We start from the raw sequence: 18,355 nt of genomic DNA on the forward strand, positions 1-18,355 counted from the left end.
GGGCTATTTTCTGTTAGAAAGCACAATTTCTATTGGTATCCATCACTTTCCAACAATATTATAGAACAAATTGATTTTAGCACTAAGGAAAGACAGGGAGGAAGCAAAACAACTTATGGTCCTTTATTCAATGGCCCTGGAATGCTAACTTATATTAAGGGGGTGGAGAAGAGGGTAAGAAATGAAGATAGAATGGGGAGAAAAGAATGCATGGCTGAAATCCAGAACAGAAAGAATTCCATATTACAGTAGTTTTGTTGTCTATTCCTTTTGTTTATAACTTTTTAATCTTTCCATGAATCATTTATAATTCAATATATACAATTTTAATGATATGGCATAAAGCCATATTTCTTTAACATTTATGCTGACTGATTCATAATTAAAAATATCGATTTATTTATCAGGATTGGGCAGCTTTCCTACTTTGGCAGCAGATACAAGGGTATTATAGAAACATTATTTAAGATGGACTTTCAAGGATGAATGCAATTATACAAAAATATAGAACTTTAAATATCACTGCATTGTAAATAATTTAATTAGTATGCGAGTCCTACCTATTATTAGTCTTTGAGCATTTGAGAAAAAAAATAGTTTATTGATTTTATGAAACAGTCCCAGTCCAATCATGTGTCAATTAAGTCTGTATCTCACAATCAAGCAAATAAAATTATGGATTCCAAAGCTAATTGAGAACTATTTAGTGTTCTTTAAAATAACAATTCCATTAGCTTAGATATTCCTGCCATTTCTCAGGCAGTGAAGTTTACCCCATATCTTTAAAAAGCCCTGCTTACAGATAGATATGTATAGGATTGAAGCCTTAACTTTTTTTATATATAGGAAATTATGATAAAGTTAGCAGACAAAATTTGTATAAAAAGCTGAAAATTCAAAGCACCTTGAAATTTAAACTCTGAGAAATAAATTAATTTCTGATTTATCAATAACACTGGATATATCACTATACATTGTATAACTTTTGTTCCACATTGTGAAATGAAATTAGTAACAACAAATAAAAATGGATTATCTCATATTAATTCAGTATGTTTTCTCTTTAGATTGAGAGGCACTAAGAGCTCAAAAATAAAACAAGAGACATTGTCAAGATTGATCAAAATATAAAGAAATTTAAAAATTGCATAATCTCTCTATGAAGACCTAAGAAACTGGAATGGGGATTTTTTTTACTATTGTATCACAATGAATTTATTATTATTATTGCATAATCATATCTTCTGCCAAAGATTCAGAAGTGAACTACTAGTTATGACATGATATTTTAATGAATATGATGAGGAAAATTATTGGATCCTGCAACATTATCCTGGGACACATGTATTCACCTTCATTTGTAAAATTATTCTGATTTAGAAAAGTCAGCAGGATAGCACATCATTTTTAATGAAAGAATTAAGTATATGTCAACATTTCCAAAGTTCAAAGTATTGACACTAAAAATGTTAACCATGGCTGAATCATGCCCATCATAAACATTTCTAGTGATATTTAAACAGCATGCAAATCATATCGGAGTATAATATCTATCTTCTCTTTCAAACATTTAATTACTACATGTTTATATATATCTACATATATATATATGTATAATAGAAAAGGAAAATATACCAATGTAACCAGGATGATCATAGAACGGACTGCCTATAGAACAGAAAGAAAAAGAAATATATCATAGTGAAACAACATGTGTAACTGCATCACATTTACATTTACTTTATATTTAATGTAGCACTGAGCTTACCATTGCCAGAAGCAAATGATTAATTCTAAAATTTCCTGGCCATGGGAGCAAAATCCCAAATCAAAAGTGATCCCTTTTACACATAGCATTACTTCTTCTTACTGCAGCCTTTGCATGACCTCAGATCTGGAATGACATCCTGTTCTCCAGGATGGAACTGAGTGCATGAAGGATGACTGTAGTATAGAGAAAAGATTTACTCCATTGTTTGGCACAATTGTATTTCACTTTGATAATATACTAATTCAACAATTTTCATAAAATTAGAATTCAGATTTTAATTGGGATCATTTATATCTATAACTATGAAACAATATTTTCTGAAAGAAAGAAAATAATACAATAGTCTGAATAGTTCCACTCCAATCCTTAATGCAGACTTCCCTTACTTAGTTCCTTCCAAGTATGTTGCAATACAATTTCCATAATTCACAATTAATAAAATCTGACAGCTACAGTACAATATATTTAGGAAGATACCATGTTAGGGAAGGTTGTGATACTAAACATGTGTCATACATTACACTTTTTTAAAAAAAATTGGTCATTCATTTGAAATCTGCTGTAGAAATTTAAGTGTTAATCTTGAAAATAAAAGATTTTCAGTCCATAAATCAACATCAAGAAAAAATACACTTTTTACTAAAGATCAACAAAGACAATTTTCTTTTATAATGTTACAGTTACAAGATTAGCCTAATTTAGTAAGACTGTCTCCCCTCCCCACTGCACTCCCAATTATCTGATGAACAGATAAATCCAAACATGTAATGTGTTTGCATTAGAGATGTATCCTAGTTTGGAACACTCCAAGTTCTGAAAAAAAGCCACACCATATTCTAGTGCTTTGTTCAAAGCTTGGAAAAAGTGGGGTGTTTGTTCTAAATTTTGAATGTTCCGACATATCACATTTGGGTTGTTTTTGTTTTTAAATTCCTTAAAAATATAGAGACTTGGAAAGTGCATAATAATAAAATAATAGGCACAGCTACTTAAGGAGAGGTTAAGATAGAGTGAAAGTCACATGCTCAAAAGATTTGAAGCCATTTTGGAATGTTGCTCCTGAAATGGAAAGAGAAGTTAAAGACTGTAGTCAGATTTTTGAGATTGAAATTTATAGGTGAATATATTGTTGCATGCCTAGACAATTATTCTTCCGTCTTATGCTCTAAAGTTAATAATACTATGTAGGTTAATTAATTAGTTAAGCAAGAGGTTAAGAGGAAAGGAAAAAAGTATGAGAGAGATTCCTCTCCCTCTTGTGTTTTTCATTTATCTTTAATTATACTTCTACATCTAGTTCCCTCTATTCTTCCAAACAGCTCCCAAATAAGTAGTTGTTCTTTATTTGAGGAGAATTCAATTAAATTATTGTAACATGTTGGTACACAGTGCATATCATTTTCCTGGTACAGTTACATATTGGTTATTGGAATTTCCAACTACCCAATAGAGGGTGATTGAATATCAAACCCTACCCTCACCCTCCAGACTATCACCAGGCACTTACAGTTTATCAAAACATTCATTAATTGGCACTGATGATGTGGCTAGGCCCCATTGCTAATTCACCCAACTTACATAGTGTATACTGCCTCTAATGTTATGTGCTGTTCAACTGAGGACATTTGGAAAGGCCAACCAATTAGACATAGAAAAAAAAGACTTCTCATTTCCTCATAGCTAAATTTCCTATTGTTTTACATTCTTTGCTGTGAAGAAATTGAAGTTGAGTTTTAAGTTATGTAGCTGCCCAATGTGTAATTTGTTATGTTTTCTTTTTTAGGCACACTGCCAAGTGTAGAAATCTGCCTCATGTATATGTTGTACAGATAATATTGTTCTGCTTTTCAGCTTTCACACTGCCAAATGTGAGCACTATGTTGCTTTAGTTTTATGTGGAACTTTACAAAAATATTATGTAAGAAAAAAACATATATTTTGCTGTTAATAACATGATAAATGGGTTGTGCTGAAATTCATCTACTGGTACTACTCTTTTGCTGAAATCAGTTCTGTGGCTGTTGTGCAGGCACTAGCAACAGAAGGCATTGAAACAATGTTGCTTACACAATTTGCTTTGGAAATTGTTATAATGTTGAAGAAAAAATTAAAAATCATTTCTTTGATCATTTTTTTCTGTACATCAGGTTGTACGCAGACTACTATGCCACCTAAGACACTAAACGAGGGAGTAAAAGGGTTACTTCAAGTTCAGATTGTTCAGATGGCAAAACACTTGAAATATTTCAATTTCTGTTTGTCAGAACAAGATCCACTCAAATATCCTTAAGAGATATGTTCTGAGTGGGACTGTTTGTTTCTGGGCCAAGAACACAATTTCTTGCTTTGTATTCACCCCTACTTTGCACCTGTTTCAACTCAGGCAGGTGGCATCATTTTATTTATACTCTTTTAATTATTTCTTGATCATTTTACTAATCACTAGAGAAAATAAATGCATACCATAATATATGTTATATGCCTATGAGGAATTCTCACATGAGCTTGCTTAGGAGACTCTGGGTTGCCTACCTGTAAGTTCTGTCTCATCTGGGGTTGGAAACCAGCATTCCAGGTATTGCTCTGTGGAGGAAGAGCTCTGTGAGCTTACTCATGAGACACTAAAGTGCCTACCTGTAAGACCTGTCCCACCTGGTCTTGAGCTTCAAAGGGAAAGGCCCTACAAGCTTTTCCAGAAAAAAAAGGGGGGCTGAGGTCCACTCAATGCCTGAAAGGAAGACTTTAGTTTATGTACTCTGACTTCTTCTGATAACTATTTTTATGGTGTCTTGTCTTTCTTGGGAAAGGAAAGGGTCTACAAGACTTAGCAGAAATTTGAGAACTCAGTTCTTTGATGCAACTGATACCACGTTATGATATCATTTTTTCAAATAGGAGAACCATTACATGAAGGCCAGGGCACACTAATGCCATTAGAAGGTTTCTGACATTTACTGACCTTGTACACTATATGCTAGTCCTCTGACATGAGCTGGGGAACGTTCCCAAAGGCAACAATAAACACATCCCAGTGAGGAATCCAGGCCCAGATGATCTTTGCGTTTTTCTTTTTGACTTATTCCAAATTTTAAAAAGGGTGATTTTATTGTTAGTTGTAGCTATCACTAAAATTCTCAGAACTTGCCAACAGAAGCCAAATTAAAAAAAACCAAAACAAAAACAAAGGAATATAACAAGTGTTTGACTTTTCACATTTGTTTCAAAAACCATTTTTCCTCTCCTGCTTTAAAAGTAAATTGGCATTCTAATCCTCTATTCCTTATTTTAGAAACTTTTGGAACAATTTCAATAATCATAATAGTAAAAAGAAATATTACTGCCTGCTCTGAATAAGAACAGAAGCCAAACTTAACCTCAAAATTTTGTGCCCAGATCAAAAAATATTTTTTCTGTACAGCTTTATGTACATATTTTATATTAACAAATTATCTGGATAATGAACCTGTCTCTATGTCTAACTGGTTTAAATATTAGTAATAAAAATTACATGTAATTACATTTGAAACATATTATTATTCTCTAACATAAATTTGATAGTTTTATATGAAAAACTGGTGCAATTTTAGAACATTCTAAAGATGGTTTGAAATATAAAAAGCAAAATGAAGCCAATACTTTCTTGAAAAAAACTTGCACATGAACGTTCTGAAATAGTACGGGAAATTAGAAATTAATTTCTTTTCCCACTTAACTCTCCCAAGCAATGGAGAAGGACGGAATGAATTCCCTTCCTATATTGCACTTCTCTGTTTAGGGTTAATTGTACAATTTTCCTCCTGGCCAGGAACTTACAATAAAATGGCTGGTTGTAGATTGTTTATTGCGTCCCATAAACCACTGACAATAAAAGGCTCTTATTTGCTTAATAATCCTATTGTTATATCTGCATAGTTCTAACCATTTTCTTAGTCATAGTAACATGCAACAATAGACTTTAACAGACAGAACATTGTTACTAGATATTATGCATACCTATTGAAAGATTTACATAGCAAACGTTAAGAATAATTAATTACCTATCTCCGTCAGTACAGAATCTTAGCACACATTATGACTGTTTTCATCTTTGAGATAAAACTGATCTTCTGAGTTTGATTATGATAATTGCACTTAAAAGGTGGATAGATTTATCTTATAGCCTTTAAATCTGCAATTTTGTACACACTTTTCAAGGTTCAGTGAGAATATGCCTCACTAAACTCAGTGAAACTGACCTCTGAGTATACAAGTATAAGATCACACTGTTATTCAAGTATTTGTCGGTTCTATGATGACATAAAATCAATTCTAATCTCAAGGAGCATATTCCTGCTCATTAAACATCCAGTAACATTTAATGCTAGCACGTAGGCATGGAAATGAATATAATACCAGGGTGTGGGTCTACTTGTCATGTTTCATTGTGCAGAATGTACAATTTACAATGACAATGCAAAGAAACAATAGCCATGCTACGATTCCAAGAATGATTTGTATTCATCTTAAATAGCAACAAAAACTTTGAATGTAATCACAGCAGATTTTATCTTTTCACATTTATCTTTATTTACATAATGAGAAAAGATGGACAAATACTGTTTATTCTAATGTCCTTTTAAAATGCTGATAATCAAACTACATAGCAAAAAATGAATTTTAGTTTCTGGCATACTAAATTTAGGTCAGAGCCGAAAGAAGCAGCACATTTATCATGTTAAAACATATTCCTGCAGGAGTGAGGCCACTGGGCACAAGTTTATCTACCCCATTCAGGACTCTCTCCCCCACTTTAGGCAAAACTTTGCAGCACAGGAAGTCTTGTAGGGCTGCTTTGTAGGGCAATGAAGATATCTTAGATTGAAAGAAGAACTATGATTTAAAGCATCCAGTACAGAACACTGCTGGGAATACCTTTAAGGCAGATCATAAGTAGTGATACTTACTTATACCATAAGTACTTAAGAATCATAAGTAACCTCCAGAAATTGTGAGTGCTCCAACATTGGAGGTGTTTAAGGAGAAACTGGATAACCATTTATCTGAAATGGTATAGGGTCTCCTGCTTGATCAGGGAGTTGGACTAGAAGACCTCCAAGGTCACTTCCAATTTTGTTTTTCTGTTCTGTTCTGAATCCCAAACTATCATATATCTGCAAAGCACATTTCCAGGATATCAAGTATTTGACAACTATCCCAAGATGCCATCATTGTCTGTACAAGATCCAGGTCAAAGTATTCATTATTATGCTTGAAAAGTACAATGCAGGGAACAGAGAGCACACCTTTGCAAAATTTGAACTAATCTATTGTAGTTCCTTATTAGCGATATTAGAGTCACCTTACAGGGGAGATTGGGTGGCATAATTACATTCCATGTATAAACTATTCCAGGTGCAGAAGTCAAGGAGATTTTGTTAAAGTCAATGATATATTAAGTGAAGTAATAAAGCCATTAATAAATTTTATGTATCATTTAGGTTAGTCTTCTTCACCAGGACAGAATTTTGGCATTAGGCATCAAGCACTACTCTAACCCTATATGCTTATAAGTTGCAAAATAAAGAGAATAAGGCGTCTAACACTCTCTCAGTTCTGTCCACATTCAATCCACTTTTATTTCTTTTTCCTTTATGTACTGCCTTTTTTTTTCTTGAGGGGAAGAAAAAATCTTATTCAACCTTCCCCAAGCTGGTTTTCTCCAAATGTATTACAATACAACTCCCATCATGCCCCAGCCACCTTAGCCCATAGCCAGGCAATCTCTAGCCAATTAATTTACCATTTTTTTTCTTTTAAAAGTGTCCCCATAGTGTTACAAATTTATAGTTTATTTCACCACTATGATTGCATTTATGTGATCTCGTCATCACAGAAAAAACAAAAAAATCCCAGCATTCTTAGAGTTTCCTATAATTAATAATTCTGCTAGCAGTAGTGATAAAAAGCAAAGATGATATGACTTAAATCACATTTAATTAAAATCACAGGTCAGTATAAGAAATGCAATTAGCTTTAAGTATATCTAAAAAGAAGACTTAATTGTTTTTATTCAAAGGAAAACAGTAATTTCACATTGAAGAAATTATGCTAAATCCATCTGATCTAATCAGTTACTAGAAGCAGACCCTGGTGACTGATGACAAAAAGAAAGTAAAAGTTAAGCAAGCAAATGGATGGAAAATGCTCCCTTCAGTGGCAGTAATATACTTTTAATCTCGTACTGCAATATTGGAAACAAGAAAATATTACTTTTATTATGAATTTAACCATATAAGAATAATCTATTATTGGCTAAAAGAAATATTTTAAGCTATCATATAAAGTTAATAGCTGTTCACTCAGAGGAAGATTATATTATATTTGCATATCTTTGCTTTTTAGCATTTTAATCATCTGACCTTTTATCTTAACAGTACAAGGGATTAAAATTTTCTTTATTCTTTATTTACTCTTGCAAATAAATAGATGAATGCTTAATTTTGAGTGACATTATTACACCTAATGCTACCATTATATATATAAAAAACTACTTAATGCTTCAACAATGTTCTAATTATATTATTACTTACTACCTCCAGGATCTTCCATAAAATAAGCAGATATGTTGGCTTCATCTTTTCCATATTGATTCTGTGCCACCAAAGTATAATTGCCATTGTTGACATGCGTAGGATTGTCCAGCTGGAGGCAGCCATGATATTCTGTCCGATTGGTAACATGAATTTTGGTCCAGATATATTCTGATTCATTCAGTTTAGCCCCATCATGCAGCCATGTCAAGACAGGTTGTGGATTTCCCCTCACACTGAATGGAATGCACCAGTGATGGTCCGAATACGGTATTTCAAGAAATGTGATATTTGGTGCAACTATAATAACAATGAAAAAAAACCTGAGTCTTTCATGTATTCTCTTCTTTGTCAGTCAGTCAGCTTGTTCAAATAAAATACAAGTAGAAAGGTAGAATGAATGGAATTTGAAAATAATCTTGTTTGGGTATAATAATAAAGGAATTATCTAGGAGACGAGTTGCTAGAATAGGACCCATACCACCTCTGTTGACTACCACACCATTGGTGGGTGGTGGGAATTGATTTGGGGGCTTCTCTGGGAATCAGGACAGCTGTGCATTTGCTCTACCAGATGCCTCCTGATTTAGTCCCTCCATTTCATATTCCTTTTCTAAGGTTACTATCAACACTAAGAACTGGCAAATTTCAGTAGTTGATGAGAGACAGTCTTAGAAAGTGCATCTCCTTTAAGAACAGACTACTTTAGAGGATGGAATAAGAAATAATTTTAAGATTGACTGGAACATCGTCTGTTAATGGCATTTACCCTACTGCTAGCATTTACCAATATCACTTGCTTAATGGCTGACGTAGTAATAATAATAAATACAGTGAATCCTATAGCAAATTCAGACAAAGAATTTCATTGGTATGATGGCATAGTAATTATGGCTATAAGTCATTGAGGAGAATCAGAAAAGAAAAGGATACAATTCTCAACCTAATTCACTTCTTGCAAATATTTTATAAACGATCTCTCTTTCTGGGAAAGGTTTAGCATAAATTCTAAAATGTTAGTTCCCAATTTTTTCATTAGGCTACGATTTTCTGCATGAAAATTTTGTATAAAGTTATTTACATACAGAAGACGGTGAGGTCGACAGAAGCTTGGTCTTCACCCACAGTATTTTCTGCTATACAGTAAATCTGTATGCCACTGTCACTTGATGAGACATTCTTTATAGTAAGAGAAGCTGGGTTCTTATTTGTATCACTCTAGAAGGAATGCAAAGAACAGGCTTAGAGAATTTCCACTGAAAACCAAATATGATCTTCTGCATACTATTAATGCCAACAAATGTACTTATCTAATTTACATAAGAACACTTTCAAAACCTTTATGCACTACTAATGTGGATGGAACAAACACCGTGTACACATTGCATGTTTTGTGGATCTCTTTGCATATAGACCAGTGGTTCTCAACCTGTGGGTCGGGACCCCATTTGGGGTCGAATGACCATTTCACAGGGGTCGCCAAACCACACAGTCCGCCATTTTTTTCCCTTTTCCCTAGCTGTCCTACTCCCTCTTATTGGTGGCCACACCCACTTGGGGGTCACCACAACATGGGGAACTGTATTATGGGGTCACGACATTAGAAAGGTTGAGAACCACTGATATAGACTATTGTGCCCAGTCCACCTTGGATGGCAGCTGGACAACATCCACCATGGTGAACAAGGTGGTGCCTCCTATGATACCATGGGCTTGTAGAACCCAGGGAGTAGAAAAGGGTTTTGGTAGTTTGACTTTCCACATTATTCAGCTTGTTTCATGCCCTTCCCAGCTCCTTAAGAAGCAAAGCAAGACATCCAGATGATTTCAGGAGATAATTAACATTTCCCTGAGAAAAGATATAATGTCATCCATTCTAAAGCAGCAGGTAATTATGCATTCTCTTTTGAAAAAGTTGAAAAAGTTATATTTGGACCCAAATATCCTTGATAACTTTACCCAGTTTCTAATCTTGCCTTTTTAGGGAATGTTATTCAGAAAGCAATTTAAAATCAGCAACAGAAGATCCTACCGAGGAAGACATTTTCTAGATCCTTTGCAGTCACAATTCAATATGGGATAGAAATGGTACTAATGGTACTAATCACTCTAGTCAATAAGTCAGAACACAGATGAGGGAAGTGTCTCCCCCCATTAGACTTCTAAGTACCATTTGATACAATTCACTATGATAATTCTATATGCTGTTTGCAAGGACAGTAGTTAGATAGTAAATAGTAGACAGTGTCCCTTGCTTGTGTGAGAATGATGAAATTAGTGGAAAGTGGAGAAGCACTCAACCCTTGGGTTCTCTGATGTGGAATTCCTCAGGATTCAGGGCTCTTTGTTTTAATATTTAACATCTCTAAGAAACCACTGGCGGAAGTTCAGAAAGAGGTGTGATTAATATGCTTATGATACCCAATTATAACTGCCACATGGAGATCCCAATGGAAGTCCTGAGCCAAGGGGCTGAAGGTTCATGGGATGAAACAAGCTGAATTTTAATCTCTACAAGTTGTTTTTCATCAATAAATAAAGACTATCCTATCAATAGTGGTCATAGTAATTACTCTGGATGGGGATGTGCTTTCCACAAACAAGGTGGTTCATGACTTGGAAATCCTCTGCTTAAACGACAGGTAGAATCTGGCACCAAGGAACCTTTGCTTAGCTTTGGTTGGTAGGTCAGTTACAATCCTGTCTGCATCAAGGAAATCATGATGATGTTAACTCATCACCATTCGCTGGACTATTGTAAGGTAGTCTACATGGGTTAGTATAAAATGCAGTGCCAAGACTCTTAGCAGAACACTTCCACTACTGCAGAATGACACCTATTTTAAATGGGCTGCTTAGTTGCCAGTTGCTTTCCATGGGCAATTGTCTCTCCCAACCCATTCTCCAGAGTTAGGTCCAACCCCAACCTTCCTTATGTTCTTAAAGAAGATGAAATGTAGCCTATCCCACCATCCAAGATAAATTAATGCCTGCACAAAACTTGAGTTTTGCCATTGCTAATACACATATTTTAATATTAAAATCTTACCTCATGTTTTGAAACAATATTACTGAAAACCCAAATTATCGTTGGTGATGGACTTCCTGTGGCTTCACAGTATAAAGTGATAGTTTTGCCTTCAACAACTGTGAGATTTTGTGTATTCAACCTGACTGAAGGCATGCCTAGAGGATAAGACAGAAATATTTTTATACCTGAACATATACAGTATAGTATATGTTTGTCAGTTCTCAGAAATTAACAGCAATATTTTGGCGCATCAAAACAGAACTTTATAATAAACAAAGTACCAATTCATTTGTTGAGATAGCCTCACAAAGGTTAAAGGACTTCATTCTACTGACAGTTTCATGTGGTAGCAGTAACTGCTGGATGCTATCCCTGCCTGAAGTAAAACTTTTTTTAATATCTAATATGAAGTATTTCTTTTCTCTATTCACCTGCTTCCTTATTGCATTCAGTTAAATATGTTTATCAAAATATGTAAAGGAAATTTAGATCATGTGACTTACTGGATTATTCTCCATTCCTCCCAAGTGAAGACATCTCCAAAGTAATCCATTCCTCATAGTAAAAGTGACCACCATGGAGTAGTCTATCATTAGATTACAGTTTAAAATACTCAACTATGCCACCGGTGGGACTATAGGCACCAAAGATTATTCTTAAAATCCTTTTCCTTTCCCCAATATTTGGAGGAAATCTCTCCACAAGATCTAGAACAGGCCTGGATTTATTTTATCTTTGTGCTTGCTTAAAACACACAACAAATACTGACTTCCATGCCTAATTTTGTTTTTTCCTGGTCACCCTGGAAAAAGTAGACTCCTGTTTTAATTGTGTGGAATATGTAAAAAAAAAAAGGAATGATTTCTGAATTCATGCAACATGAAAGTTTGTTCGTGTGTAAAAATTCTACTGATTTCTTGTAACCTGGCTATATGCTGGTGCCACCAAATATACCCAAGGAAATGTGTATACATATATAGGAACTAATAGACTTTACAGCATCCACTGATAAAATTTCATCAGATCCATTTAACTAATGTTTGATGTTTATGTGTACAGTTGGATATAAAATATTTTACGTTAAACATAGAAAAATCTTGTAGAGAAGCTTTTTTCCTCATTGCTGATATTGAAAATTAATCCTTGCCCATATAACTATTATCCATTCCAATTTACATAAAAATTCTCAAGGACTGTGCAATAATATGTTGACTACTATTATGTTCAATGGTGGGATCCAGCCAGCAGAACCGGTAGCTAATTTTTTGTTGCCCAGGCCCAGAATGGACTTCCAGAAGCGGCATCCACACAGAGAACCGGTTGTTCACATATTTGAATCTCACCACTGATTATGTTCCTCAGACAGGGATGTTCCCCCTTTGTGAGATGTCCTTGAAAATATGTTATCTGCTTTGTAGTATAGCTGCCTAGTAACTTGTGAACATAATGAAAGTTGGAAATATATTTTTTCCATAAGAAATAAAATTAAATGTGATACTTTTGGAATGACGACCAAGATGATAATCTGAGCCTTTGTAATTTTCTTCTTCTTTCAAAATCTGTACATTTCTTTTTTTAAAACAAAATATGAAATTATGTTCTGATACTGTTACTTCAGTTTGTCATTTGGAATACTACTTCATAAGGTGAATCTTGTATTGTAGTATTTGACAATGAATATGTACACAAAAATTTCCGATTACAGGCTAATGGACTGCTGCGGATCTCAACTATCCATGCAGATCTGAAGTCCTGTTTATTGATTTCAGAAAGTAAAGGCAAAGATAATGCTAGTTACAATTTAAGTAACAAAATGGAACAGCATAACACTGTCATTATGTCACATAATCTTCTAGCTACACTACTACAGTATATTTGCAGCTTAAAACCTAAGGATGGGAAGAAACTGAGAGAAAACAGACAAGGTTTTCGCACATACATACATCTCTCAAGAGAGGGAAAAGGAAATAAAAGTCTCCAAAGGAGTTACAGGAAGGGTTGTGTTGGAGTCAAAGAAGGAGAGAGAAAATATGGCTAGCAAATAAAGTGGATTTAGGCAATTTAAGGTTGCTGAAGATATCTATGTTCCTGTGAGATGGAAAATAATCCACAAAGATTCAGCAGAGCATTATCTACAGTGTGCATGGAAAACAAGAAGGTTTATGATAACATCTCCTACCCTCAGTGCACATTTTCCAAAATTCCAAGCAGAAAGATGACTGAACGATAAGTTGCTGATTTAACTTTCTGCTACTCATACATACACAAAAAATGCCAGGTAAGTCTAACAGAAGCCTACCTAAACACCTATGTCCCTAACAAAAGGGACACATCAGCAGAAGTGTTGCTTTTGGAGGCAAGGGGACGGTTTTGCAGAGCTATTTAATTGGAGGGGGGAAATCAACCTCTTAAAATACTGAATGCCCTTCTTCTGTGAAATGTCATGAATAAATAAAATCTGGACTGAAAGAACCTCCTTTCATCCTGCCTCTGAACAGCTCCACAAGCCTCTATTCAAAATTCAGTACTAGTCAATTTGCACTAAAAAAAATCTAGATTGAGAATGCTAAAAATTCAGGGCAGACAAAACTAGCAGAAACCTTTAACTTAAAGTAAAAAGAAGATGTTGTTGTAGATGTTCCAAACTGTGAAAAACGACACTCTTTTTTTGTACCGTAATTTATTACTTCACATTTATAAAATACTCTGAACCCTGCTGAACAATTATGTAACCTTTCAAGAGCATATTTCAAGTTCATTTATGTGAGGGTATGATTGAGACAGAATGTGAGCAGTATTGAAATAGTAATATTAGAATCCTCAAAGTCTCTCCTGGAAACAAGCCCTACCCTAACTATGTAAGTCTTATTTTAAAGAAAATATATACAAGTTCACAGTCAATAATAGTCAATAACTAACTCAGGGGTCGGCAACCTGAAATGCTGAAAAAGCCACTTGGACCTGTTTCCCTCACAAAAGAAAAAACTAGGAGCCGCAAAATGTGTGCACACAAACGTAACAGGGCTTGATTAAAGAGTGGAGCTAAGGCAACACAGGCACCGGTGCTGTCCCCATCCAGCTCCCCTTCCCCCAGGCCAATTGTTGCTGCAGTTGAGAAATGCTGATCCAGACCGATTTAATACCTGCTGGGAACGTGCACTTTCAACTCTGCCCTGTTTTTGGTAGAACGAATGTCGCAATACCTCTACTCTGGGCTCATCAAACCAGGGCAGAAACGGGAACAGGGCTGGTCCCATCACAGGTCGTGGCTAACACCAAAGGGTGTCGCAGATGCAAATGCCTCTCATTTGCTACCTGCAGAAGAAGACGCCGGTGGCGCACGGCCCGGATTGTCAGCGATGCCATGAGACCACCCCCTGCGGTGCCAGCTAATGTGGTGTGCTTCTCTTTGCAAACAAACGCGAAAGGTTTTGGGGTTTCACTCGCCCGCCCGAGTGGAGACCCTGTGCCGCCCCTTCTTCTGCGGCCAGGGAAAGAGGGCCGGCCCCGAGCCTGTCCTGGAAAACTTTTTAGGCCCCGAATATCCCCACACCCCCTTCCCCATCAGCCCAGGCACTGTGGATCCGCAGCAGGAGGGAACCCTCCGGACCTACGGTACTCCTGGCAGTGGCAGCGGTGGCAAGTGGATGGGGAAGGGCCATGGCTGCCCGATCGCCGCCGCCTCCTCTCCGGCCTCGCTTAGCGTGAGTGGCAGCGGCGGCGGCGACAGCGGGAGGACGGCGAAGGGCCGCAGCCACCCGGGCCGAGGTGGGGCAGGGCGGTGGAGAGCCCTGCGGCAGCGGTGGTAGCGGGAGAACGGCGAAGGGCCACGGCCACCCGGGTCAAAGTGGGGCCAGGTGGCGGAGAGCCCCATGGCAGCGGGAGGATGGCGAAGGGGCGTGGCTACCCGGGCCGAAGTGGGACAGGGCGGCAGAGAGCACAGCAGCAGCGATGGCACCAAGAGGCGCCGTGCAACAGGGGGGAAAGGGCCAGGCAGGTGTCGCGGGGAAATCTCTTGACTCGCAAGATGGCCAAAAGGCGCGGGCGGAGTGGGGAAGCTACTCGGTGACCCCCCCAACTAATAGAGGCTACGGCAGAGCAGGGTGAGGGGAGACCCCCTGGGCAGGGAAGAGGCATCCCGAGACTGGCCACCCGCGGCTCCTTACCCAGGTTCTACCACCTTTCCAACAATCCTCCCGGATTTTTTTCCGCTGCCACCACGTGCAATCTGAAGAAGGAAAGAGGTTTGTGGGCAGTCCCACAAACCAAAGAAGCTCAACCAATCAATTCAAACTTCGTGAGAAGTTTGAATTGATTGGTTGAACTTTTTTAGTCCTACTTTTTTTTCAGACTGCACATGGTGGCTGAGGACAGGGAGCCGCAGGAGACGGCTGAAAGAGCCGATGCGGCTCCGGAGCCGCGGGTTGCCGACCCATGAACTAACTGAACTTAACATGTTGAGGGGCAGAGGACCGAGAGCTACAATGAGCAAAACTATTATTCAAAATGGATGTACTATGGATTACACAGCTCAGTGAGGCTGTTCAGTTTTCTATAGTTTGCATGTGCTGCACCAACCATTGTCAGCCAAAAAGGAGCTCTGATAGAACCAAGCTTGTATTTGTTTCTTACTTAACCAGTCCTCTAAAATTTATGCCCAAACTTGCCTAAATCCAAGCTACTTAAACAATTCCATTCTACGCTGATTTTCTCAGTTTGATATTGTTGCAACCGTTTTGAAAATCATAGGTGAAATTATTGGGCTTCTAAAATGCAGTTAAAATATTTGAATATATTTTAAAATGCTCAAGCACAGTTTAATGTCTATAAAACAGCATTTTTTTGCTATATCACAGGGACCTTATTTTCATAGATAAGTATTTTTATTGGTCTCAGATTTTTTTTAAGATCATGATATTGATATGTTTTAATAAGGAAGCCATAATTCACTCAATGAGACATACCATGTCATTACAAAGCTTTGATTGGCAGTTATATAAACTGGAAGAAAACTCTGTATGTGAGTTGTATGTTTATTATAGCCTCTTCCACAGTTTTCGGTAACTGGAATTACTAGACAAACTCTCAAGAGCAAAATTAAACAAAACATCCATTAAAATCCTAGTGCTGAATATATTTTTGAACCTGGTTTACTGCATCCATATTTTAATACAATAAGGTGCATTACACATAAAATATCTCCATGGTTGCAACTGCACAAAGCAAATAACAACACTGCAAACTATATATGCACAAGAAATGAAAAATGGGATTGCATACTAATTAATGTGACAGGAGAGAGCATCTCTAAATATAGAAACACTGCATAAGATATTAGTTGTTTTTGTATACCCTCATTCAGAGGCCATTTTGCATAAAGCATTTGGCATTACCTAAAAGGCTTGCATAGTTAACTTAGATATAATGCCCGCTATAAATAGTACTTTGGTGTGATGCACACAACAGCGAAGGCAAAATCTCCTCATGAGTCAAGCTCAAACCCTGGTGACTCCATGGAACTATTGATGGAATCATTCTGGTAAAAATACAGAAGTGGTGTTTGCCATTATTTATTTCCAGAATCTTTCTAGAAAAACTGATTTAGAATTTTCTGGTTACATTTCCAAATATGTACTAGTTCAATCCTACTCAAGTTTCTAAAATCAGCCAAAACAGTGATCTATCTAGATCAGGGGTCCCTAACCCCCTGTCCATAGACCGGCACTGGTTCATGGCATGCCAGCAACCAGGCATGCAAACAAGTGAAGCCCCATCCTTAGGATACAGGCAGGATGCAAAACCACGCCCCCTCCAGTCCGTGGAAAAACCTTTCCCCACCAAACCGGTCCCTAGCACTCAAAAGGTTGGGGGCTGCTGCTCTAGATGATTCTTAGCTTATATGCTTCCATATCATCCAAAGTTCATTTGTTTCCGTTAATGATAACCACATTTTTCAGATATGAATATTCTGAGAAACTACAATTAGTTAAAAAAAAGGGAGATTCTGATCTGATCTTCACAGCCACACTTGTGGGAAGAATCATATAAATCAAAGCAGGTTGTCGATCTGAAGGCAAAAAATATTTATGACTGTGTTTCATACGGTAATTTCTGAGTATGTATGTATCTTATAACAAGGTTGCATTTTTGTGCATCAATAAAGTACACATTTTCTTGAGTTGGGCTTAATTCCTAGTGACTATATGAAAACAACCATGTAGTCTTCTTGAAAGCAATATAGAAGTAGTTTGCCACTGCTTTTGTCTATTATTTTTTCTCAGCTTCTCAGGCTAAAGCCTTTGGATTTCCAAATGGTCTCCTATACAAACATATGCCTAATTCAACTCTGTTTAGCTTTTTAGGAGCAGCAAAATTCAGCTAGCATTTTTCCCCTATTGTTGTCATTTATATAATAAGAATCATTAAGTGAATTTTTCAGGTCAGGATATCTTTTGCAGAGGACAGAAGCTCACTGGAGCTGATGTTGATGGGTACATAATGAAGTAAGCCACATGAGTCTGCTGGACATTTATGCTTCATCCAAAATCTGTGGAGAAGCAACTTGACAAACCTTCCATTCATCTAGAATCTTTTTGATTTATAGATATCCTTCTCTGTCAGTATGGCTGTACATGGAACTGTGTTGAAAGAGCAAACTATGATTCTAAGTATGTATAGATCTCAGGATCTTAGAAAAATATGCATCTGATTTAAGGTGCACCAGACAGGGGCTACATATGTGCCCATGTGTATTCCAAATAACTTTTACCATTCAAATCTAAATCTCTGTACAACTATAATCATTATAAAACTCTTCTGTTTTTATTCTAACAAAAACGCCCTATAAATAACCAAAGGTAATTTATAATCAGTATTATAAACAGAGATGGAGTATTATAAATAGGGATGTATTATAAAAAGAAATGGAAACGAAGATAAGCGTCACTCCCTATAGTTGTCAACAACTAGCATAGTAAAATCCAA

General features: G+C 36.6%; 1 protein-coding gene across 11 annotated transcripts in view; it reads right to left on the minus strand.

Annotated features, from left to right (window-relative positions):
- NTRK2 (neurotrophic receptor tyrosine kinase 2) overlaps positions 1-18,355 on the minus strand; it is a 193,283-nt gene that overhangs the window by 133,544 nt on the left and 41,384 nt on the right. For 5 of the 11 annotated variants that reach the window (XM_039323504.1, XM_039323500.1, XM_039323502.1 and 2 more), the window contains exons 7-11: positions 11,390-11,526; positions 9,426-9,558; positions 8,341-8,640; positions 4,304-4,354; positions 1,636-1,668 (exon numbers count right to left, since the gene is read on the minus strand). In XM_039323504.1, the coding sequence (XP_039179438.1) occupies positions 1,636-1,668; positions 4,304-4,354; positions 8,341-8,640; positions 9,426-9,558; positions 11,390-11,526 (654 nt within the window). The remainder of the gene's footprint in view (positions 1-1,635; positions 1,669-4,303; positions 4,355-8,340; positions 8,641-9,425; positions 9,559-11,389; positions 11,527-18,355) is intronic. The other 6 variants (XM_039323501.1, XM_039323499.1, XM_039323508.1 and 3 more) reach the window with 3 other exon arrangements.

The sequence above is a fragment of the Crotalus tigris genome, unplaced genomic scaffold (assembly GCF_016545835.1).
Source record: "Crotalus tigris isolate CLP2741 ecotype Arizona unplaced genomic scaffold, ASM1654583v1 scf7180000024276.985868, whole genome shotgun sequence".
Classification (NCBI taxonomy): Eukaryota; Metazoa; Chordata; class Lepidosauria; order Squamata; family Viperidae; genus Crotalus; species Crotalus tigris.